The 24,878-nt window shown below is 51.8% G+C and overlaps 3 protein-coding genes across 6 annotated transcripts; 2 read left to right on the top strand and 1 right to left on the bottom strand.

Annotated features, from left to right (window-relative positions):
• Nucleotides 1-542: 542 nt before the first annotated feature.
• Nucleotides 543-18,171, top strand: LOXL3 (lysyl oxidase like 3). Of its 4 annotated transcripts, XM_044261481.1 has the most exons (15): nt 678-2,352; nt 3,984-4,147; nt 4,767-4,981; nt 12,014-12,070; nt 12,656-12,715; nt 14,863-15,082; nt 15,323-15,503; nt 15,643-15,797; nt 16,040-16,207; nt 16,341-16,503; nt 16,699-16,942; nt 17,034-17,149; nt 17,229-17,365; nt 17,472-17,583; nt 17,768-18,171. In XM_044261481.1, exons 1-15 carry the CDS (start codon nt 2,040-2,042, stop codon nt 17,839-17,841), a joined length of 2,379 nt encoding a protein of 792 aa, XP_044117416.1. In that variant the 5' UTR covers nt 678-2,039; the 3' UTR covers nt 17,842-18,171. The 4 variants fall into 4 exon arrangements, with proteins under 4 accessions (XP_044117413.1, XP_044117416.1, XP_044117414.1 ...); XM_044261478.1 differs by lacking the exons at nt 12,014-12,070; nt 12,656-12,715 and adding an exon at nt 543-671 and having other exon boundaries at nt 2,028-2,352; XM_044261480.1 differs by lacking the exons at nt 678-2,352; nt 3,984-4,147; nt 4,767-4,981; nt 12,014-12,070; nt 12,656-12,715 and adding an exon at nt 13,721-13,741.
• Nucleotides 18,172-18,274: 103 nt separating this feature from the next.
• HTRA2 (HtrA serine peptidase 2) lies at nt 18,275-21,500 on the bottom strand. Its single transcript, XM_044261482.1, has 8 exons — nt 20,922-21,500; nt 20,618-20,822; nt 20,334-20,528; nt 20,090-20,122; nt 19,750-19,855; nt 19,529-19,598; nt 18,744-18,839; nt 18,275-18,636 (listed from the first exon to the last, which is right to left on the bottom strand). Exons 1-8 carry the CDS (start codon nt 21,425-21,427, stop codon nt 18,471-18,473), a joined length of 1,377 nt encoding a protein of 458 aa, XP_044117417.1. The 5' UTR covers nt 21,428-21,500; the 3' UTR covers nt 18,275-18,470.
• Nucleotides 21,501-21,653: 153 nt separating this feature from the next.
• Nucleotides 21,654-24,762, top strand: AUP1 (AUP1 lipid droplet regulating VLDL assembly factor). The gene is given in 13 exon segments (XM_044261484.1): nt 21,654-21,751; nt 21,754-21,854; nt 21,935-22,072; nt 22,152-22,302; nt 22,504-22,688; nt 22,931-23,003; nt 23,099-23,172; nt 23,420-23,486; nt 23,588-23,690; nt 23,823-23,942; nt 24,058-24,173; nt 24,357-24,475; nt 24,585-24,762. Coding segments are annotated over 13 exon segments (1,323 nt in total). The 5' UTR covers nt 21,654-21,712; the 3' UTR covers nt 24,622-24,762.
• Nucleotides 24,763-24,878: the final 116 nt, after the last annotated feature.

Below are 24,878 nucleotides of genomic sequence, written 5' to 3'. Positions count from 1 at the left end.
GTTTCGGTCAGAAGGCTCTGGCGCCCGGGCTTTTGGGCTGCGTAGGACGTCATATGCTCAACGTGACATCAGAGTGAAGGCCGTGACGTCACCCCGAAAATGCCAGTGGGCACCCTGGGGCACCGGAGGGACTATGTGGTTCTTCATCGCCTCGGTTCCCCGACCGGACCCGCCCCTAGCCCGGCTGGAGTCCGGCTGTTTACACTCCGCAGAGCCCGGGACGTGGGGGAAGGGCTGGGGGCTGGAGACTGGAAGGCTTCCCGGAGCCCGGAGCTGAGCAGGGGCCGCCGCCCCGGTCGGTTTGCGGCCCCGTGGCCTCTCGCGTGTTTAGCTCCCTGACCGCAGCTGCCCGGCCTCCGATCCGCGGGAAAAGAAAGCTTCATTGAGCAGGCCGGGCAGGGTCGGCGATGGGGAGTGGGAGGAGGTGGAGCGGCCGCAGGCCAGCTCCACGGGGGAGGGGAGGACCAAAAGAAGAGGAGGGAGCTGGCCAGGGAGGAATCGAAGGAGAAGGCGGAATGTGGGAGGGCTCAAGGGAACGTGGGAGGGACGAAAGGAGAGGGGGGAGGGAGGGGGGGTCCAGTCTCCCCTGGCCGAGCACTTTTTTTGGGAAGTCCTAGGACCGATCTCCAGGACCTGGACTCTTCTCCCAGCCCCTAGAGTCCCGCTCAAAGGTAGGGGGAGTCACGCTGCCGCGGGAGGAAGGGGAGTTTCGGATGGAGAGGATGGTGGCGGGACCACGGAAAAGGGGTGATGCAGGATGGGGTCGAGGGGAAACCAACCAACAGAGGTTCTATCGTTTAAAAAAAGAGAGAAAGAGAGACAAGAAGAGTGGAGAGAGGCAGGTATTTGGAGGGTAGAGGGCTGCAGAGTGTTCCAAATAGGGCAGCCGCTGGGGCCCTAGGGCTGGAGGCTCCTCTATGAGGCCCTATCCCTGGGCCCCCAAGCCAAAATGTCCCCAGAACAAAGCTGTCCTGTTGTGTTGTTTGTCTGAGTTGGGGAAAGCATGTTCAGGGGGCCCCTTGCTGGAGAGGGGCTGTTCTCAGTCCCAGACAGAGGGAAGGCCTTGGCTGAGGAACTGATTGGTGCCCTGGCCTCCTGTTGCCCGGTGACAGCGATGGCAGTGTTGGCAGGAGGTTTGGATAACCCCACCCCATTCCCCCTCCCAGCTTGAGGCCTGGCCCTCCTGGGCCCCTTGACCCCGCAGGGCATGTGAGACCCTGCGTGGATAGGGTGTGAGGGGGTTCTCCGTGCACCCTGGGCTCTGCCGTGGAATCTGCCCAGACAGGACTCTAGGCTTGGCTGCCAATCAGGGAACCTAAGGTCTGAGGGGCTCCTAAGCCCCCTCACCTGCTTCTCTCCACAATCAGTAGCTATCTGTCCTCTGTCTGACTGGCTGAATGGAATCTCTGGATCCCTGCCGTCACCCTTCCTTGGCTCCTACCAGGCCCTCTCCTTACCTGTTGCCTGCGTCTCTCTATGCTCTGTGTGCTGCCTCTTTCACAGTCACTTTCTATTTATCTTCCACATTGTTTCTCTCTACGGTCTCTTTCTGTTTAATCCCCTTTCTTTCCCACAGTTTCCCTTCCTCTCACATCCTGTCTGGGTGTCCCTCCTGCTCAGTCTTTATCTCTTCCTCTCAACCATTCTCTGCCTCTTGGTCTCTAATCGCTGTCTTTTGATCTTTGGGTCTCTTAGACCAGTGGGTGGGGATAATAGAGGTGATGAGGACAGCTAGGGAAGGACCTTGTGGGACAGAACAACTGATGCTGAGGGAGAACCTCTCTATCTCTGTGTCTCTGTCTCTCTCCCTCTCACTCCCCCCTCCCTGGTCCCTGCCTCTCGGACTCTGTTTCTGCTCTTACTGAATTTGTGTTTCTCACTTAGTCCCTGGTCTCTGTTTTTCTCTCACATGGTCTCTGTCTCTGTCCTTCTTCAGTGTCTCTCTTCCTCTCCTGACCTTTCTCTGGGAGCCAGGCTTGGCTTGGACTTGGTTTGTCTTACACACTGTCTCTCTCTGGGGCACCCAGGCCTTCCCTGCCATGCGACCTGTCAGTATCCGGCAGTGGAGCCCATGGGGGCTGTTGCTGTGCCTGCTGTGCTGCTCCTGCCTGGGAGCTCCATCCCCATCCACGGCCCCCGAGAAGAGGCCTGGGAGCCAGGGGCTGCGGTTCCGGCTGGCTGGCTTCCCCCGGAAGCCCTTTGAGGGCCGCGTGGAGATCCAGCGAGCTGGCGAGTGGGGCACCATCTGCGATGACGACTTCACCCTGCAGGCTGCCCACGTCCTCTGCCGGGAGCTGGGCTTCACAGAGGCCACGGGCTGGACCCACAGTGCCAAATACGGCCCTGGAACAGGTGAGCAAGGCTCCATGTGTGGCTGAGGTATTGCCTTAATGCAGGGAGAGAGAACACCAGGGCAGGCGTGGGAAGCCAGGACACCAGAAACAGCACTGTCAAGTACACCCATGGTTGACAGTCACTTCTCAGGCCTCTGTGACCTTAGGCTGCTCAGTGCCTTCTCTGAACTTCGGGTGCCCTAGGTACAAAATGACGAGGTGATCAATAAATTCTTTTCTTTTGCCTATGTATGATTCCACAAAGACAAATGCTAGGACACAGCTACAGGTAAACCCTGTACAAGTAAAGTACAGTTGGCTTGATGGAAAGCTGAGAGCAAATAAATGGTGTCTGGATGTCCCAAACAGAAGGGATCACAGATACTGCAGCTGACAAAATCAAATTATAGGCAAGAGCTGAAACCAGCAAGCTGGAACTGACTAAGAACAAGGTGTAAACTCATACCACATGAAGTGGGGTGGGGGAGCATAGGAGGAATTCGGAGACCTGAAGATACTTCCATTGTATGAGCCCACAGTAGGATTGATGGCCAGAAGCCCAGGCAGTCTGCAGCACATCCCCCACTTCCCACTGGCTGGACAACTTCTGGAATAAAGTGTCCCTTGTAGATGTCACATTTAAGAGAGACAGTAGAAAACAGAAATTCTTTCAGAGGAGAGCTGCCCAGATGTGAAAGATTGGAAGCCAAGTTTCAAGAGGGAATAGCTGAAGGAACCAGGAGTGTTTGATATGAAAAGAAAAGGTTTTGGAGAGCACTTACTTGAAGGTTGTCTTCAAATATGAAGACAGTCATTTGGCTGAGGGTGTTTTCTGAATGGCCTCAAAGGTCTGAATCAGACCTGGTGGGGGAAAGTCATAAAGAGTCACAAGAACTCTGTGATGGTTCCAGTGGCCTGGTGGAACAGGAAGTAGGCATCCCAGCAGAAACTGGGTAAGTCCTGTCAGGACGTATGTGATGGGTCCTTGCCATTGGCTGTGACAGACAAGTCACATTGGGTGGAGTCCCATGTGGTTTGGGTCCATCCAACTCTGATAAGTCAGATATTCATTTCAATGTGGTCCAGGCAGAAAGAAAAACAAGGGGCAATGTGGCAGTGCAGGCAGGGCAGGCCCATGGGAGAAAGCAAGGCTGAGGTCAAAGATCTTAGATTTCCAAGTCTCACAAATGCCTTAAACCCCTAAGTCCCCATGTGTTGGCTGTGTGGCCTTAGGCAAGTTACTTAATTTCTCTGAACTCCAATTTATGTAAAATGGGAGCAGCTCTAAGAATACTCATGTGTATGCATACATGGCAGAGTGCCTAACGCTCAACAGGTACTTGATTAATTGTAGCTATCACTGAATAGGTCAGGATTGATCAGAAATTCAGTGTTGAGTCTCAATTTTTTATTCACCGTACCAACTTCTTGAGTATCCCTGAGATCACCACTGGCCCTCCATCAGTCCTGTGCTCCCTTTCCTCCCAGGGTGTCCTGTCTCTTGCACACCCATTATCTTAGCTGAAAAATGGGATCATCTTGGCCAAACGTGAGGCCTATATGCTCACTCTCCCCAACATCCTCATTCCCTCCCCCACTCCTCCATCCTGCCTCCACAAGTCTCTCTCTCCCCTATCTCTCTCTCCCCAGGCCGCATCTGGCTGGACAACCTGAGCTGCAGTGGGACTGAGCAAAGTGTGACTGAATGTGCCTCCCGGGGCTGGGGGAACAGTGACTGCACTCACGATGAGGATGCCGGAGTCATCTGCAAGGACCAGCGCCTCCCTGGCTTCTCAGATTCTAATGTCATTGAGGTCTGCCATTGATATGCTCGTACTCACAACATACACATCTCACCCAGGATGGCCAGGGCGGTTTATGTGGGTAGAGGGGATACTAGAGGATAGGGGATCCCCTATGCCTCACAAGCTAATTTGGGTTAGTGGGAAGCTTAGCAGGGTGTGGACAAAGAATAGAGCTAGACATATTAAAGCCCAGGATTGTTTTAGCATTGGCATTCACATTACTAAGCCTGGCATGAGCCTCTCCAGCTTCATCCCTGGTCCCCAGGGCATCCGTTGCTCTCCTTCCCTTCAGATGTTCCTGCTCTCTGGGAACATCTCCCTTCCTAATCTCTCCTACTGCTTCCACGCCACTTCTTCTGCGAACTGCCCCCCACGCTGGGGCTGACTTGGGCACTCCTTCCTCAGCTTCCCCAGCACCCTCAATCGCTTCTCAGAGCACATGCCCTTCCACTCTCGCGGTCCAGGAGAGTCCGTTCACTGCAGAGAGCAGGCATGCCTCTCAGCCCTGTACTAGCGCCTACTCGCCACGGGCTTTACAGCAAGCACACTGATCAGGGGTCTGTGAGGGTGAGAGGACATGGGAAAGGCGCTACTGAGACTCCTTCCTCTGCTTGTGGTCCTATCCCAGGTAGAACAGCACCTGCAAGTGGAGGAGGTGCGACTTCGACCGGCCGTGGGGCGGGGCAGGCGGCCCCTGCCAGTGACCGAGGGGCTGGTCGAAGTCAGGCTTCCCGACGGCTGGTTGCAAGTGTGTGACAAAGGCTGGAGTGCCCATAACAGCCACGTGGTCTGCGGGATGCTGGGCTTCCCTAGCGAAAAGAGGGTCAACACGGCCTTTTACAGGTGAAGGGATGTGGGCGCTGAGTGGAGAGGGCTGGGATTGAGGGGTGCTTACTAAAAGGGTTGGTGTCTCGACCCCAGGGAGGGTCCGGGGCTCTGCAGCAGTGGAGAAATATGGAGGCCCTTTCCAAACTGGAGAGTTGAGAAATCTTGTGGGACCATGAAGGGCTCCTCGGGGCGGGTCTGAACTGGGGCAAACAAGGCTTCGGCTCTCTCGGGCCCGCAGCCGGGGCGAGTGGCGCGGGGCGAGTGGCGCGGGGCGTGGGCCGGTGCCCATGACGCCATCGGTTGGCAGGCAGACTCTCCGCGTCCCGGGGCGCGCGCCAAGCCTCGCGAGGCCACGCCCAGCGGCCTGCGGTCCGCTGGGCGGTTACGGTTACTGCGCGGGCGCGACCCCGGGGCGAGCTCAGGGAGCGCGCGGCTGCGCCCTGCGGAGGCGGTGCCTGGGTGTGTCCAGTGAGGGGCTGGGCGCGCGTGTTCCCGCCAGAGGGCCAATCCCTGAGGGTCAGAGGGCGCGGGGAGGGTGGGGCCCTGCCCTCCAAAGGCCTCGAGAGCCCCCGGGACTCCTAGACAAGTTTTCCGGAATATCCTTCGGCCCGGCCCTCTCCACCTGCCCTGGAGCCGGGGTGTATGCGCTGGCTTCCTAAGTAACGGATCCCATGCGTGAACGGTTCTGTGCTTGCAGCGCTTGGCTACCCTGGAGAATCTTTTGCCGTCATTCTGAGGAGTTTAGAAATCTTTACAGTCTCTCTGTAATCTGTTTTGCAGGCTAAACTGCTAATTGTTTTCAGCTCTTCGTTAGTTGAGCTTTGCAGAAAGACCTCTGGACATCTAGGTGACCTTGCATTGGGTACACAACTTCAGATACGGTCTGATCAGGGCAGGGTACAGTACAAATGCTCACCTTTGGGTAGAGCATGCCCAGACTTGGTATTGACTTTCTGTTGAGCAAACACCCCACTCTTCATATTGAACTGGTAGTCATCTAAAACCAATTCAGATCTTCCCTTATCCTTGATCCTAATAGAAAAGACTATTTGAACCTAAATCTATGTTGAGTTTACCCTATTAAATTAGTTGGACACATCATTGAAAAACCATTACAAAGCCACGATAACCCATGAGATAATCCTGAATCTTGACATTATTTTCAATTTGCCATCCCTCCCAGCTTCCTCTCAAGGATGTACAAGATAGCTATGTCTTCTGCCTTCATCAGCGTGACTGTTAAAATTGTTGAAATGTTCAAAACCAAAGTCTAACTCTTCATTACTCATCAAGTCTTTACTCATTAGTTGTGAAATGTTTTTTCCACTAATTGGGAACATACTGAACACTACAATGAGGTAGCCAACATTTCATCATTTTATCTATAATGAAATCATGGGACATTTTGTTAGTCTCCCTTAAAATCCAGATATATTATGTTCACGGCCATTCTCCAGCCTTCCAATTTAGTAATCTTATCAAAAAAGAAATCATGATGGTTTGAGCTCATTTTTACTGAAATCCTTCTAGGTTTCTAAGAATCTCCATATATTTTCCTCACTTTTCACAAACTTTCCATTTAATAATGTATTCTAGAGTGTTATTATTTAGCTTAAGGAATCCTTTTTCTTCTTTTTGAAAGTCAATACATTATCCAACCTCTGGTCTTCTCCAGACTTGCTCAAATTCTCCTTGCCTTGGCTGTCTGCACATCTGAAAGTTCTTTCATTTCCAAGTAATATACTTTATCTGGTCTAGAGACTCAAACGGTTTTTAAATACCTGTGTGCTGTACTCCTTCACTGTTATCTGTCTTGGGACTATATTTCTTTCTCTGTGCTGTTCTTCACCTTCCCTAATGCAAACATCAGGTTCTGAAAGATTAGTACAATGTAAAAAGCAGGGATTTCAAGTGACAAAGCTAGCATGAACAAAGGTGAAGAGATCCATTCATTCAGTATTTGTTTATTGAGTGTCTACGGTGTGCCAGGGGCTGTTGTAGCCACTAGGGATTCAACAGTAGACAAAAGGATTCAACAGTAGACAAAACAAAAATCCCTGATCTCATGGACTAAGGAAGAATTGGAAAATAGAAAAATTTTTAAATGCAAGGATAGCAAAGAGTGTAATAGATAAAAATAAGGCAGGGAAGGAGATAGAAAGTTGGAAGTGGGATTGCAGTTTTAGATAAAGCAGTCAGAGAAGGCCTCTTTGAAAAGGCATCATTCGAGAAAAGATTTAAGGCACAAACTATGTAGAAATTTAGCCAAACATTTACAGGAAGAGAGATCATAAAAGATCCTAGGGGGCAGGGGAGGGGTGAAGGGAGGGAGAAAGCACTTTTGTCAGGCTCCTAGAGACCACTGTGGCTGCAGCTGAGGCAACAAGAGAGAAAATGATATGGGAAGAGATCCAGAAAGTATGGGGAGCCCGATCATGTAGGGACATTTGGGAGACTGTTTTTTTCTCTGTGTAAGATAAGGTTTTGAACAGAGGTATGACATCTGACTTCCATTTTTAAAGTATTATTTTGGTTGCTTTAAAAATAGACTGTAAGGGATGCAGTAGAGTCAGGGAGGCAGAGAAATTAGTTAGGGGGTTATTGTCTCCTGAAAGCCAAGTAAAGAAAGTGAGAGGGGATGGTGACCAGTGAGAGTGGTGAAAAATGATCACACTGTGTGTATGGTTGAAGGTAGAACCAAAAGGATTTGCGGATGGATTTAATATGGTGCGAGAGAAGGAGAGGAGTTAAGGTTCATTCCAAGGTTTTGAGCCTGAGCTCAGTATGGAGTTGGCCTTTTCGGATAAGGAAGACAGTGGGTGGAGGACATTTTGTTTGAGGAGGAGGTAGGGGACATTGAATAATTAAAACTTGGTTTTAGACCCGTTAATTTTGAGGTTCTCTAAGACATTGAAATGGTGAGGCTGAGTAGGCAATTGGGTATATGACTCTAGAGTTCAGTTGAATAAAAGTATTACAAGTCTTGAAACTGGACAGTGTCACCAAGGGAGTGAGTGTAAACAGGAAAAGAGGAGTCCAAGGACTGAACTGAGAGCTCAAATGTTATGAGATCAGGAAGACAGAGTGAACATGCAAACAGTGAAGTGAGGTAGAAAGAAAACCAGGGGTGTGTGGTAGCCTATAGCCAAGTAACGGGCTTCAAGAAAGAGAGGGAGCGAGTCGTCACCTGACTCAGTGCTGCTGATGGGTCTAAAAGCACAAGGACTGAGAAATAAAAGCTGGATTTGGCGAAATGGAGTCATTGCTGACCCAGACAGAGAGGACAGTGATGAGGATATTTTTCAAAAGTGGTTGACTAGAGTAGAAGATTGTGCTAAAAAATAATGGAAGAAAGATCTGGATACTTAAAAGTCAGAAAATGGAACACTTTTCATGCCACTTTGGAGAGTTTCATCTTTATTCTATGACAAAATTAAAAATAAAAGTATTTGTGTAGAACACTGATAAAATAAGGCCAGTGTCGTCAAAGTTTACCCAATAGTAGTAAATTGGAGGATGGAGGTTCAGGGTGCAGTAAGGCTAGTTAGGAGTTTGTTACAAAAGTGAAGCTGATTTGGAGGGTGACAGCCAAGAGAGAGGGAGTGAAGAGCTGTAGGATGACTGGTAGCAGAAAATAAGAGAAGACACATGGCAAATGACCCTGAAGCTGCTAGAAAGGAGGATGGTGTGTGCCATCAGTCATCTCTGGCTCCAAGGTAATACCCACCAACTTTCCAAGTGAGCCATCCTTGGCAAGTCTGAGACCCAACAATTATCCCTAGATGTGCATGGTCTGAGGTAACGTTCAGAGATTGGGAATATTTGTGTAGACATTGCAAACTGTTACTGAATCTGGGATATGAAGGCTGGAGAAGGACACATACTGAGTAGAGAGATCAGTTGTAGTGAGTAAAGGGGTTATAGGAGTCCTGGGAGATTCTGTGATGGGGATATGATCCAGATTGCCTTTCACAGGTCACATCAGACAGAGGGAGCATTCCCACAGGTAATACCATCATAAAAGAGAGGCAAGAATATTACGAAGAACTCTACCTTCCTTAGAGAAAGAAGATACATTGGCTAGATTTTAGAGGAAGCCAGTAAGATGTTGAGAATGAGAAAATCAAAATGTGATGCATTTAGCACTTTTTCAAGTTGGTTTTATAGTTCTGCCTTAGAACACGTGAAAGTTATAGAATTTTAGAAGAGGAAAAGGATGTAAAGATAATTGAATCATTTACTGTCCTTTTGTAGGCAAAGAAATTGAGGTTCTAAGAGCTTTAGTGCTGAAAGCTATTTATTGAACTCCTGCTATTTGAAAAGCACTGTGCAAGATGCTGAGAACACAGAGGTGACAAGAGATTGTGGAAGACTTTACAGGCGACATTAAGGATTTGGGTCTTTATAATAAAAGCCCTGGGAACCAAGTGAAATGTTTTCACAAAGAGGGGTGTGAGAAGCTGTGATGAGGTTTTGGGGCTCCAAAAGATCACTCTGGCAGCATTTCTGAGAATGGTTTGGAGAAGAACAAGATTGGATGGACTGGAGAGATGTTTAGGAAGTAACACTGATGGAACTTGGTTATGGACTGACTTTGGGAGTCAAAAAGAGAAGTATCAAGGTTAACTCTTAGGTTTCTGGAGTGGATTTTGCTGAAAGAATTGTGGGTTTATTTTTTGGACCTACATTACATTTTAGAACACTTTGAGACATCTAAGTAGAAACATCAAGAATGCAATGGAATATACAAGGTTAGGTATAAATGAGAACTTATAAAGAGAGGATATGGACTGAGTAGAATGCCTCAGACAGTGCTCCAGAAATTTAAGTGACTAACTAGGGGAGGAGCCTGTGAATAAGACCAAGAGAGAGTAAACAGAATTAGGAATCAAACCAGACTAGGAGTGTTAGGACAGTCAAGGAAGGAGAGAAGAAGAGTACAGCAGTTCTTTGGAGAGGTAAATAAGATAAAGACTGAAACTGTCTACTAGATTTATTTTTGCAGAGTGATGGGGGAAAACCAGAGAAGAGTGGGTTAAGGAATGAGTGGTAAGAGAGAGGATATAAAGTGGAGCATTTGACAACTCTTGACAGTGCTTTCAATGAAGAAGGGGGGAGAACTGGGATGGAGGGTGTGTGTGGGTGTGTGTGTGAGAGAGATCTGAACATGTTTAAAATGATTCAGTTGAGGAGAGATTGTACGTGATTCTCAACTGAAGAGAAAAAAGATCCTAAGGGATGGAATTCGGAAATATTGGGGGGAGTGGCCTTAGAGAAGATAGGTAGTTGGATTGAGAAGAGGGCACATAGATGTAAGTAGGCTTTTATGTTTGATGGTTGAAGAAACAAATGATGGGGGGGAAACAAGCACATTTGTGAATGAAGGAGTGTAAATAAAGATAGATATCAGTACTGGTCCTAAACAAGCACCAGGTTCTTAATATAATCTATGTTGTACCTTAAATATAACTAAGTATACCATAGGATATTTAATATAAGAACCTTATAAATAACAAAGAGAAGAAGTACTTCTAAATTTCTAGATAATAATGCATTTTTCTGAGTACTAGTCAGAGGATTGAGATATTCTTGAAAGAGAACACAAAATATATTTCATTTTAGACAGATCTGAGAAAAAGACGTTTGGAGAAAAAGTTTCACACTGTACTTGTGTGATGAGAGGTTCTAAACTCTTAGTAATGTCTCAGGAAAGGGACCTGAGAGTTATTGTACACACTTTCCTAGGAATGTTGGACATAATGGATATTTTGGCAAAAAGACCAACTAAATACATCCCAGGAAGAAGCCAGGACAGGAAAAATCAAGCAGCTTCTGCGCGGTCTCAAATCTATATATATATTTTTTAAGATTTTATTTATTGATTTGTCAGAGAGAGAGGGAGAGAGAGCGAGCACAGGCAGACAGAGAGGCAGGCAGAGGCAGAGGGAGAAGCAGGCTCCCTGCCGAGCAAGGAGCCCGATGTGGGACTCGATTCCAGGACGCTGAGATCATGACCTGAGCCGAAGGCAGCTGCTTAACCAACTGAGCCACCCAGGCGTCCCTCAAATCTATGTATTAACACCCAAGTGTATCTGCGTACAGTATGTTTTGTCCAGATAGGACTCCTCAGGAGAAAACAGCAGAGTAAGAACATGTTTAAAGAAGGGATAAGTAAGATGATGATGACAGAGAGATCCATAAACTTGTAAGAACAGAAAGGCCAGACCTGCATTCATCTGTGCATAGTCAGAAAGAACAGAGAGGGGACAAAATTAAAGTCTTTAAAATCAAAGGGAGAACGAAAGGAGAGACAGCCCTAGTTTCCAGACATTAGATTTAAGGCAACCTCTTGAAGAATAAAATAGGTCAAATATTTAGGCCAATTAAAAAGAAATAAAGTTTTAGGCTTACTTCTCTGGAAGTAAGTCTGGGAGCTGAGCTCTGTTTGTGAATGGCTAAAGCATATGGGATTTAATTTAGGCAGGAAGGATGCTGTCATCCTAACCCGCCTGGCCTCATGTTTCCCAGTCAAACCAACTTAACTTTCTTGGACATCCAGCCTTGGTCCTGGTCCACAGGCCTCAGACCTGGAAATGCCAGAAGTCAGAGAACATCCAAGAATAAAAGACAGTCAGCCTCCCTATAACCAGGCCAGAGCTCTCTCCTTGCCCAGTCAGTCTGACAATCTTAACAGTCTAACACCCTCCTACTTATACCTTTCCCCAAAGTCCTCCCCTCAGGTTTAGAGCAACCCTGATACTGAGCCTGGTTCTCATGACCCATCTGCCCCAGACTAGTTTCTGTGGATGCTGATATAGGGGCTCTAACAGCCTGAGTCCCTGCGCTTCACCGCTGCTCATCGGCCTGGTTATGGGCATGTGAAGCCAAACAGCTGTGAAGGGTTGAGCCTTGGGAGTATCTCATAACATCCCGCTGACTTTCCAAGTTCCCTGTTGGAAAAGAAATTTGCCCTTGGCCCCAGCTGCACCAGCCTTTCCCACTTGGTTCTAGACTGATCTTGACTCTGCTATTGTCTTATCCTCGCAGAAAGTTGAGGAAGCGAGCGGCCAAAGCCTCGGCCCGACGCCCCAAGCCCCTTGGAAGGTAATGGGGCAAGAGCCCCGGGACCTCCTGTTTGCCCCTGTGGCCCCAGGAGGTGGATGGATGGAAGGCAGCCTATCCATGTCCATCCCAGAACCCAAGATGATGAATTAGGGATGTAGCCGCAAAATGGCCATTCTAGGGGGTGGGGAAGCAGGCATGGGGATGGGCAAGCTTTGATCGTAGGGTGCACAGGGAGGAAATAATATAGCAATAGTTGAGGAGAAGCCTCCTCATCCTTATACTTCCCCCAAATAACTTGGGACTCCGGCCCCGGCTGCCTGCATGCTTCCTGCCCACTACTCTTCACCCCCACCCCTTAATTCACCCACATTCCCCTTCTCTCTTCTCCCATTACCTCTTATCCCCTCTCCCCTCACCTCTGGACAGACTAGGTTTCCCATCACTGTTGTGGAATCCACACAGCAACTGGAGTTCCTAAAATGGAGTTCAGTGATGTGTAGCCATCAGTGTGTGTGGAAAATCTGGCCCCCTTCACTTTACTCCTTCTCACGCTCTGCATTGAGGGTCCTTCCTGGGCCACATACCTAACCACTACCTCCACTAACTTCTTTCTCCTTTTTTCAGACAACTCACCAAGCTTAAAGTCAAACCCAAACCCCGAGTGGGCAGGGGATCAATCAAGAGGTAAATGAAGTTCAGGTGGGGTGTGCGGAGAGGGAGCGCACAGAGTGACGATGAGTCAGGGCGATGGGGCTGTGGTCAGGAAGGGGTCCAAGAGGCCCCCACCTAGATGTGGAGGAGCGGCAGTAGCTATTGCAAACCACCTTCCAGATGATTTACTGAAATGTAAAGTGATGCTGGCCCTTATGTAGATTTCTGGGGAATTAGGCTTGTCACAGGATTTTTGCAAGACTTGATAGAAGTTCACCTACTGACTACCCTGTCCCATATGCTTATTTTTCTTCCCCCAGTGAATTCTAGCAGATCCTCTGGCACTTCTGTCCTTCAGATGCCATACCTGTGTCTCCCTCAAGTTCAGTTTGCCTAAGGGATCAATGTTCCCAGCTTACCTTTATTTGATTGATTTTTTAAAGTAGGTGCTACCAGCTTGGAGGTGAGACTTGGGGCCCCCTCTGGAACCTTTGCCAGGGATGGGTTCAGATTATAGTCCCTGTGTCTCTGGCCCAGTTGACAGAGTTAGGCTCCCTGTTCCCTAATTTTCTCATGGGTTCCTTTGGAATTCAAGGGAGTGAATACCCTTCAGTGGGCTTCCAAAGGCCGTTTGCACGTGATAAGTCTCCCTGATAACTTCTTCAGAAGTGGCTGAAGACACAAAGAATCTATCCCTTTCTTCCATCCCCTCCTCTCTTCTGCACATTCTAGCATCACCCAGTGGTCCCCTGAGGGCCCTCCTTCCCCAGCTCCTCCTTCTGGTGGCTTCAAAGGAGCTCGGAATTTGGGGGTGTTCTTGTAGTGCCTTCTAGCTAAGGGTCCTCTGTGCCCAACATGGCCATGCTCTGGTCTTCCCTGAACCCCAAATTCAAGTGCACACTGCTGATTTTACTGTGGGGAAAGGGGAGGAGGAAGTTTAGAAGAGTGAGATTTTTTTTTCCTGTGGCCTCTTTGGCTTTTATTTTCAGCCACACAGGACTTTGGGAGAGTACCTGATGTGTCTGAGCTTCAGAATCCACTGATCCTGAGCCTCCAAAGGTATTCCATAAAGTCTCCAGGCTTCCTTTGTCTGTTGTATGTATGAACTTTTCCTCTTCTCTGCGTCTCCTAGCCAATAACTTCACGTCGTCAGATTCCTTCCTCTGACATCAAGCAATGGGCACGTTACTACATAACTCATCGCCAAGCCAGCCTCACAGGCCCACTTCGCCACTACGAGCCCTCCTCTCTAGACACTGCTCTCATCACGCGGGCCCGCTGCCATCTTTTATTCTGTGTCAATAAGCAAGCCCCCTCCATCTCCCAAGGCATCTCTCCAAAGTGCTTCTAAGTTTTAATGTCTCTAGTTTAATCCCACTTTCATGCTTGGGTGGCTAAGTAACCTTCTTTCTGTTACATTTAAGTTGCAGAACCATAGACGACCTTATTAAAGCTCAGCTCAGGTCTGGAGAGATCTCTACCATTCTGTTGTGCATATTCTCCTTCTCTGGTCATGTGGTCTCAAACTTCTGTCTTACATTTCTACATCTTCATTCCCACATATACCAGCCCCAGTCCTTCTGGTATATTCCTCTCATAACTACCCATCAAATTCTGGCCTGGAGACCCTCTGGCCTCAGAGAAGCCATTTAGACCCAAGACTTACTCACTCCTTTGCATCCTGACCCTGATTCCATTCTCTTAGCCTCAGCATAATGGAAGGCTCTGTGCTCCCATTCTCTTAGCCTCAGCATAATGGAAGGCTCAGTGGCCTCCTGTTTGTGTCAGCCACTACGTCCTGCCCATCTCTTCCAGCCAGGCAGTCCTGGCTTCCCACTCTCTTTGCCCAGCAGCCTCAACCCCAGCCTCCTTAGGGCCAGCAACTTAGAGCCATTCGGAGCAAGGTTTCTGTCAGGTAATTCAAGATTAGCTGTCCAGAGGGGACTTTGGCCGCTGGTCCCCAAGAACCCTCCTGTCTGGGTAACCTGGGCTTTTTCAGCCTGGAAACTTGCCCTTTCCCTTTGTCTCTATGGAGGGAAATGCAGCAGAGAAGAGGGAAGAAGAAGGGATGAAATGATCACGAAAGGTTGGGGGATGGCAGAGGCATGGAGGGAGGAGGGCTGGGGGCAGAGAGGGAGGAGCATTGTTTTACCCTGTTGCACCCACTCCTGTCCCCCCAGGCTGCTGGCCCAGCGGCAGCAACACTCCTTTGGTCTGCATGGGGTGGCGTGCGTGGGCACCGAGGCCCACCTCTCCCTCTGCTCCTTGGAGTTCTATCGTGCCAATGACACCACCAGGTGCCCTGGGGGGGCCCCTGCGGTGGTGAGCTGTGTGCCAGGCCCTCTCTACGCAGCGTCCAGTGGCCAGAAGAAGCAACAACAGTCGAAGCCTCAGGGGGAGGTGTGTGACAGTGACTCTAACCTTCCCTACCCCAGGTGGAGGTCCCCACAGCCTAGCCACCCCCTGACTAAGCACAGCCCTGACCTTTGAGGACAGAGAGGAACCTCTCTCCAGGGGGTGGGCCACAGACCTGAGACCACCCCCTCCCTCCCACAGAATCTCATTCATCTCCCAGGTCCACTTAGCCTTCTCTGTGCTGTTTCCATTCACTGCTTTTGGGCACGTCTCTCTCCTCTATAGACCCGAGTGCGTCTAAAGGGTGGGGCCCACCCTGGAGAGGGCCGGGTGGAAGTCCTGAAGGCCAGCACGTGGGGCACAGTCTGTGACCGCAAGTGGGACCTGCAGGCAGCCAGCGTGGTGTGTCGGGAGCTGGGCTTCGGGAGTGCTCGAGAGGCTCTGAGTGGTGCCCGCATGGGGCAGGGTGAGGGGGATGAAGATGGGTGGAAGAGGGAAGGAAAAGGTACACACTCTCCTGGGAGGCACATCCCTTGGGAAGGAGACCCCGAGGCAGACAATGAAGGTCCAGTTATAACCTCCTGATCTTTGACCTCTCACCCTAGGTATGGGTGCCATTCACTTAAGTGAAGTTCGATGCTCTGGACAGGAACTGTCCCTCTGGAAGTGCCCCCACAAGAACATCACAGCCGAGGACTGTTCCCATAGCCGGGATGCCGGAGTCAGATGCAACTTGCCCTACACTGGGGTAGAGACCAAGGTCAGTTTTCTTTCCACTTCGGTTCAGGGATCTTGCCTCCTCTCCAGTCCTGGTCATGATCTGCAGCCTGACAGCTTCCCAGCCCACTGTCCCAGGCCCTCGCCACCTGGCAGCTCCCACCCAACACCCCCACTCACCAGCCCACATGTGCCTCTGAATCACTCATCAGCCACACGCCTGCTATGGACTCCCATTACCCTCCCCAAAAGCTTACCCAGAACTGCCATTCTGTGTCACTACAGATCCGACTCAGTGGGGGCCGCAGCCAACATGAGGGGCGAGTGGAGGTGCAAATAGGGGAAGCTGGGTCCCTTCGCTGGGGCCTCATCTGTGGGGATGACTGGGGGACACTGGAGGCCATGGTGGTCTGTAGGCAACTTGGACTGGGCTATGCCAACCATGGCCTACAGGTGAGTGAGGAGAGGGAAACCAAGGCCATTGCCTCCAAAGCCTGTGTTTGGGGCAGAGGACTGTGGAAATGAGTCCCTTGGCCCAAGAAGCTGGACAGCAGGGCCTCACAGAAACACCAACATATGTTCCCAGGAGACCTGGTACTGGGACTCAGGGAATACCACAGAGGTGGTGATGAGTGGAGTGCGCTGTACAGGGTCTGAGCTGTCCCTGGACCAGTGTGCTCATCATGGCACCCACATTGCCTGCAAGAGAACGGGAACCCGCTTCACTGCTGGAGTCATCTGTTCTGAGAGTGAGTGAGGCCAGGGAAGGGAGGCTCGGGGCCACCCCCTTCGAGAGAAAAAGACGGCTCAAAACTGAAGGGGTACTCCTTGACTGTGAAAAACCAGCCTCTTGCCCTCCATAGGGGGAGGAGAAGCACCCCCATCTGTCCCTCCCCACTGCCCCAGCAGTGACCTCCCGCACTCTGCTTCCTTCCTTGGGCTAGCTGCGTCAGACCTACTACTGCACTCAGCCCTGGTGCAAGAGACGGCCTACATCGAGGACCGGCCCCTGCACATGCTCTACTGCGCCGCAGAGGAGAACTGCCTGGCCCGTTCGGCCCGCTCAGCCCCCTGGCCCTATGGCCACAGGCGTCTCCTCCGGTTCTCCTCCCAGATCCACAACCTGGGACGAGCTGACTTCAGGCCCAAGGCTGGGCGCCACTCCTGGGTGTGGCACGAGTGTCATGGGTGAGCGGTACAAGCAGAAGGGCAAGGTCCCTGGTGAGGGGGCAAGCTTGCTGGGGTAGGGAAGGCAACAGGGGTCCCTTTGTCCCCACAGGCACTACCACAGCATGGACATCTTCACTCACTATGATATCCTGACCCCCAATGGCACCAAGGTGGCTGAGGGCCACAAAGCTAGCTTCTGTCTAGAAGACACTGAATGTCAGGAGGGTGAGTCGGGCCTTGAGCAGACGTCGGTATCTCCATCCCACAGCCGTGCCTCACACTGACATGTGCCAATCCCTCTCAGATGTCGCCAAGAGGTATGAGTGTGCCAACTTTGGAGAGCAGGGCATTACCGTGGGCTGCTGGGATCTGTACCGGCATGACATCGACTGCCAGTGGATTGACATCACAGATGTGAGGCCAGGAAACTACATTCTGCAGGTGCCAGGGGCCTGAGTTCCAGCTGCCAAGGGGGAGGGATATTTGTTAAAGACACCCTGGGATCTGAGGAACACAATGGGTTATGCTGCCTTTCCCCCACTCACAGGTGGTCATCAATCCCAATTTTGAAGTAGCAGAAAGCGACTTTACCAACAATGCGATGAAATGTAACTGCAAATACGACGGGCACCGCATCTGGGTGCACAACTGCCACATTGGTATCTGGTGGGAAAAGGAGCCCAGAGAGGCTGGGCAATGGGAGGGAAGGACCATCATTCCCGTCTGCCTACATGGGTTCTGTGTCTTCCCACCCGCCTATGGATCTCCCAGCCTCTCTGCTTCTACCCACCCTTCCCCACAGAAGGTCTGTTTCCCCACCTAAGCCACCCATTCACCTTGTAGGTGATGCCTTCAGTGAAGAGGCCAACCGGAGGTTTGAGCGCTACCCTGGCCAGACCAGCAACCAGATCGTCTAAGGTGCCGCCACCCTCCTCCACAAGCCACCACTGGCCCCTAAGAGCGGGGTCTGAGGCTGCCATTACCTCAGGAGCTTACCAAGAAACCCCTGACGTCAGCAGACCTGCCACACTCATCCACTGTGCGCTATGGATGTGGAACTCTCAAGCCGAGGTTATCGCCCTCCTTCCCAGGCCAGCTGCCGGATCTGTGGCCAGGCGTGGGGAATTTTTGCTCCCGGGCCCAGCACCAAGCCAAGCACACAACAAAGAGCAGCACCTGATTAACTGCCCAGAACAACAGACAGCAGCAGCTGGTTTTCTTGCATAGGGAGGTCAGAAGGGTCAGCTCCAGTGTCTCCCCTCAGTTGAGGGGGAGGGGGGATACAGCTTTACCTCTAACCTTTTTGTGGGGGAAAAGATCAGTAACCCCCCCTTACTTTTGACTATAACATGATGCTAGGTATAATTTTATTTTATATAAAAAGCATTTTTTGATTCCTCAGAGCCCAGGGATTGGTGCTGGTGGTTGGAGGGACCTGCCCCCCACTGGTTCATTTAGTCCTCTGTCCAGGTACCCTCAGAACCTAGGCCAGGAAAGCAAGGTGGAAATCAGAGCAGGAGACTCATACGCCTGCTGACCCACTCACTCATTCTGTGACTTCAGGGGTCACATATAAGGTCAATGTTTCCGGTCCCCGCCGGATGCGCACTGCCAGCTGGGATTGGGTTCGAACAGCTTCATAAATATCTTCAGCGTTTTGTACCAGCTGCTCCCCAATGGCCAAGATCACATCACCTGGCCGTAGACCAGCCCTATGGTGAAAGATGGACAGAGAAAGAAAGGAGGGAATAGACAGCCCAGGTCTAGGGGACATGCACACCTCACCCATCCCCACCTCACAGCGCAGTCCCTCCCTCACCGGTGTGCCGGGGAGTCCAGGATGACTTTATGGATGAGCACACCATGCTGAACATCAGGAAAGCTGGGTTCTCGGAGCTGTAGTTCAGCAAGGATGCTGAAAGGACAGAGATCACTCTGTTAACCACACCAAGGCACTCTCCCCATCTTGCGTTCACCTCAAATCTTGCATCAACACACTGACAACTGCATGGACAAGGCCATGCACTAGATACTCCGGATACAAAGGCAACTGGCTCTCTGCCTTCTGGAAGTTAGGAAGTGGGACATGTATATAAAAGGTAACTAATTCCAAGTGATACATAGTATTAAATCAATAACACTAATGTCATTCTAGAATCCTAAGAGAAACTTTAAAGAGAGAGTAGAACTTGAGCCTAGAAGAATGGTTCTGGTATTTAAGTATATAAAGTAAAAATGACATAAATAAAACCATGGGAGTAGGAAATCAGGTTGGCTGGAACAGAATATATTCATGTAAGAAGCCATATCTGGATGGTTAAATTGGAGACAAATGGAAAATGGCCACTAAACACCCTGTTTATGGATTGAAGTTTTTAAATCAAAGCAGTAATAGGATGAAATTCACCTGGTAGCAGGTGTACAAAATGGACTGCAATGAGAAAGTCAAGATCATGAAAGAGAACAGCTCTTCCCATAGCCGCAAATGTGAGGCAACTTATCTTAGATAAACATAAAATTGAGAACAAAGCTCAACAGAATTGCTAGCTGCCCACAACTGAATACACTGGTGGTCCTACAGGTCACTACCCCTAAAGCTCATACCTGGGAGTCAGGGTCAGCATCATCACCCCAATGTAGCGGCGCTGGGACCCACTGATTCCAAACCAGGAATCTGTGATAGAGGGACAAATGAGCCTCACCCAGCTAACTCCTTCCTTCCCCCACCCTTTCCTCCCAGTAGACCACCCCCCAAGCAAAGCCCAGTGAATGCCCCTCCCACTACTTAAAGGAATTCCCACCCCCCCATCCCAAGACAGGCTCACTCTTCTTTTCCCCACGATGCAGAAATTCCCGGAGGCGATCAGAAGGGATGGCAAAGGAGATTCCAGCCGTGACCTTCATGGTATTCACTCCGATCACCTCCCCATCCTGCAGGGATACAGCCAACTATTCCCTAGCCCAGACACCTATTAGGAGATGGGGATACCTGAACAAGAGTAGCAGGGAATATTGGGAAGCTGGGGAGACCTGGTTGGATTTTGGGAGATAGCCAACAGGAGACTGCTCAGAAACTTAACCAAACATCACTGAATTAGGGGAAGCACACTCCTTCTCACACTGACCTGGGGCAGGGATTCTTGGAAAGAAGGGTGTCCCACTCACCAGGTTAACCAGAGGACCTCCAGAGTTTCCAAACTGCAGGACAAGGAGAAAATATGGAAGAAATCCAGGGACTCTATGCTTGGGGGCATGACCAGGATGTAGGCACTTTCTCCAAATTCTCTCCTTTCCCAGCCCAACCTCTGTATATAGGCTCATGCACCATCTATCACAGTTGGTGCCTGCACCCCACAGCCTCACCCCCAGCCCCCAACCTAGTTTTCATTTTTCTTATGTCAGAACGCACATCAATAGCTGCATCAGTCTGGATGTATTCCACATTGGTTTGGGGGAGGCCCAGGTCTCTGGCTGGACGCTGAGCAGAGCTGACAATGCCAGAAGTGATCGTGTTCTGCAGTGCAAAGGGACTTCCCATGGCAACAACAAATTCCCCTTGCCGGACATCAGCTGAGCGTCCCAGGGGTAGTGTGGGGAGAGGCTCCTGAGGGAGAATGGATATAACAGACCTGTCACACGAAGATGTGAGCAAATTCACAGCTTCAATCAGCCCCAGCCCGCCCAGACCCCCACCTTCGTCTGAATCCTCAGCGTGGCAATGTCTGCCACAGGATCCACAGCTGTGACCATGGCCTCATACGTGTCGCCGCTAAGCAGCCTCACACGGACCCGGCGCCGATCAGCCACCACATGAGCGTTGGTTACGATGAGACCGTCGGCAGCCACCACGAATCCTGAGCCATTTGAGATAGGGACTTCGCGGCCCGAGAAAGGGTGCCTGGGATGGGGGAAAGCAAGGATGTAAGAAGGCTCAGACCCCTGCTCGCCCGCCCTCTAGCCCGCGGCTTGGGTGCCTTCCGCTCTTCCCCACCGTTACCGGCCTAAGATCTCGATATAAACCACGGCAGGTGCTGTCTTCTCCACCACGTCTGCGATGAAGTTGTACTGGCTCCGGGGAGAGGTGGGCGGCGGGCCAAGGACCGAGGCGAGGACCGCTGGGGGACCCCGACCCCCGCCCCACAATAACAACAGCACTGCCCCCCCAGCGCCCAGCGCCACCGCCAGCCATACGCGCGAACGGGTTCCAGGGGTCCCTGAGACCTCCCGGGTCCTGGGATCTGGGGTCCCTGCCGTCAGCCGTGCTCGGGAATCCGAAGTCCCCGACGTCAGACACGTCCGTGGTTCACGGACCCCCATAGACAACCGGGCCCGGAGACTGGGGGTCCCATAAGTCACTCGGGCCCGAGGGTCAGGAGTTCCTGACGTCAGCAAGGCCCGGAGGTCAGGGGTCAACAGGGGTCCCTTCCCCCAGCGAACCCCCCCCAAAGCCCGCCATCCCCGGAGGCTCCAGCCTGCACCCCGCCCCGCCCTCAGTGCAGCCATCAGCTCCGCCTCGGCTGCCTTCTCGCCCGCCCTACACAGAGGCGGTGCCCTGGACGCGAGCTGGCGGACAGAGGGACGCGGGGCACGCCGGTACCTGAAGTCCTCCAGAAGTGCACGCCGGACCCAGGATTCCAGGAGGCCGACTCCGCCCCGCCGCGCGAATGCCGGGAATTGTGGTCCCCGCGGGACACGAGTTATGAGGTGGCCCAAGGGCCCGCGAGGCATGCTGGGACCGCTAACCCTTCCGGGGCGCCTCAAGACTTCGGGTGCCGGCACCCTGGGCGGATGCCCGAAGACTCCGCCTTCCCAGGAGCCCCTGCGGCGGGGCGCGAAGATGGCGGCAGCGGCGGCGGCCGGACGGTCCTAAAGCGGCAGCTATGGATCCTTCCCCCGCGCTGGGGCCGGAGCGGCTCTTTGACTCGCACCGGTAAGAGCCCTGGCGGAAAGAGGCCGGCTCCCGCGTCCACTCGGCCTTCGGCGCCCGATCACCTCGCCTTTCGCCCCCAGGCTCCCGGGTGACGGCTTCCTGCTCCTCGCGCTGCTGCTCTACGCTCCAGTCGGATTCTGCCTCCTCGTCTTGCGCCTCTTTCTTGGGATCCACGTCTTCCTGGTCAGCTGCGCTCTGCCAGACAGTGTCCTTCGCAGGTAAGGACCCCGGGGTTTCGGGAGGGGCTGGGCTGGGCCCGGCCCGAGGCCGTCAAGTCACCACTGCCTGCTTCCCAAGGTTCGTGGTGCGGACCATGTGTGCGGTGCTGGGGCTCGTGGCCCGGCAGGAGGACTCCGGACTCCGGGATCACCGCGTCAGGGTCCTCATTTCCAACCACGTGACGCCTTTCGACCATAACATAGTCAACTTGCTCACCAGCTGTAGCACCGTGAGTGGGGGGCGAAGCCGAGAGCTCCACGGGGCGGTTCCCTGGGACCCAGCCCGAGGCTCCCCTTTGCCCGCCGCGTTTCCCTTGGGGACCACAAAATACTGAGTCTTACCCCTGATTCCACTTCTCTGCCCCCACATGTCAGTTTATTTTCTCACTTCCCAATGTTCTTTTCTTGCCTTCTCTCTTGTCGATTCCCAGCCTCTACTCAATAGTCCCCCAAGTTTTGTGTGCTGGTCTCGAGGCTTCATGGAGATGGATGGGCGGGGGGAGTTGGTGGAATCACTCAAGAGATTCTGTGCTTCCACGAGGCTTCCCCCCACTCCTCTGCTGCTATTCCCTGAGGAAGAGGCCACCAATGGCCGGGAGGGGCTCCTGCGCTTCAGGTGGGTGAGCACAGGTATCGGTTTCCAGCTGGGTAGGTGGTGAAGCTTGGGGGGTCCTTGAGTTTTCACAATTTTCAGCCCTACCTCTTCCCTCCTAGTTGATTTCTGTTCGCTTTTAGTTTTTTTCCACTTGTACCTCTATTCCTCATTTATCTACTCGTACAGTTTGACAGTTTTCTGTTCTGAGTCAGGTGCTGACCGGCTGGCTGGAATCCCATCCTATTCTCTCTTCCATCTTCCAGTTCCTGGCCATTTTCTATTCAGGATGTGGTGCAACCTCTTACCCTGCGAGTCCAGAGACCCCTAGTCTCTGTGGTGAGTGTGTGTTGGACAGGAAATCTCTGGGGCTTGGAGAGTAAGTTTCCCACTCCTGGCCCAGGCTTAGACCGCACTTCATGCCCTCCCTTCAGACGGTGTCGGATGCCTCCTGGGTCTCAGAACTGCTGTGGTCACTTTTCGTTCCTTTCACGGTGTATCAAGTAAGGTATTAACTGTCTTCACTTTTTGGTGACTGGGAGAAGCTCACCTCAAGGTCAGGGAGGTTTGCAGATCTTAGTTTCAAGGTTCTATCACAGAGGCAATACAAAGTGTGTATTGTTTTCCCACCCTGATTACAACTGTTACATGAGAAGAAGTATCAAAGTGGGGAGAGGGTGACAGCCTCTACCCCAGGCATGCACAACATGGTCCTGGTTTGTTTTGTTTTTGTTTTGTTTTGTTTTTTTTTGCAGGTGGCTCCCTCCTGTTCATCGCCAGCTGGGGGAGGGGAATGAGGAGTTTGCCCTCCGTGTACAACAGGTGGTAGGGTACACAGGCAGGGTGGAGGTGGGATTTTTCTTTAAGAGGAGGGGGAAGAAGTCTTGAGACCTTGACAGTTCCAACCTTCCAATTCTCCCTAGCTGGTGGCCAAAGAATTGGGCCAGACAGGGACACGACTCACTCCAGCAGACAAAGCAGAGCACATGAAACGACAAAGACACCCCAGATTGCGCCCTCAGTCAGGTGTGTAGTCTCTGTACACAAAGTTGTTTGGGTTTTCTCAGCCTGTTGTGATTCCCTTCCTGTCCCTGTGCTAGTTAGTCTCACCTTTCTCCCAGTTCTCCACTCACCATGTTTCGGATTTCTTTTTTGCAGCCCAGTCTTCTTTCCCTCCCTCCCCTGGCCCTTCTCCTGATGTGCAGCTGGCAACTCTGGCTCAGAGAGTCAAGGAGGTTTTACCCCATGTGCCACTGGGCGTCATCCAGAGAGACCTGGGTATGGGAAAGGGTAGCCTCACACAGGAGACAGATGCAGAAAGGAAAAGTGGGTGGTGAGGGGAGAAGGTGAGCAGGAAAACAGACTCCCTTCTTCTCTCTTCCCTTCTCCCCAGCCAGAACTGGCTGTATAGACTTGACCATCACTAATCTGCTTGAGGGAGCTGTAGCGTTCATGCCTGAAGATATCACTGAAGGGACCCAGTCCCTTCCCACAGCCTCCGCCCCTAAGGTGAGACCCAGGAAATGGTTAGGTCCAGGACTAGGGCTGGAATGGGCAGTCTACATACTCCCTATCCTTGATGTCTCTTTTGATCCTGAGACCCTAGCACAGTGCCTCTCTTGCAAAGTAGGCGTTCGATGCGTGTTTAATGATGATGACTTCGCAAGCCCTCTGACATTGTGATCACCTCAGTTCCCCAGCTCTGGCCCGGTGACCCCTCAGCCCACAGCCCTCACATTTGCCAAGTCCTCCTGGGCCCGGCAGGAGAGCCTACAGGAGCGCAAGCAGGCACTCTATGAATATGCGAGAAGGTGAGGGGCTTAGAGGACAGTGGGTAGGAAGGGGCAGGCTGGAGAAGAGAGCTAATCTTAGGGCTAATGTGGCAAAGCCCACACAATGTCTTCTTCCTATGTCTCGCAGGAGATTCACAGAGAGACAGGCCCAGGAGGCTGACTGAGCACAGGATGGCACCCAGAGCCGCAGGACGGAGACTGGGGGCAGCCCTCACCCAACTTACAACTGGCTGGAAGGGTGGGTGGTAAAAAGGGAGGGATGGGGCTCCCCGCAAAATCACATTAAATTCAGGGTTTTCACTCAAGTCTCTGTTGCCTCTCTGGGGCTCAAAAGCCCACTGAGCAGGTTCCTTTCCCCCTGGTTGGGGGGGGGAACAGTGGTGAGAGCCCCTTTGTGGGTTTGTGAGAAGTGGTTGAAATC

The sequence above is a fragment of the Neovison vison genome, chromosome 8 (assembly GCF_020171115.1).
Source record: "Neovison vison isolate M4711 chromosome 8, ASM_NN_V1, whole genome shotgun sequence".
NCBI lineage: Eukaryota > Metazoa > Chordata > Mammalia > Carnivora > Mustelidae > Neogale > Neogale vison.
This window is presented reverse-complemented; position numbering and strand designations above follow the sequence as displayed.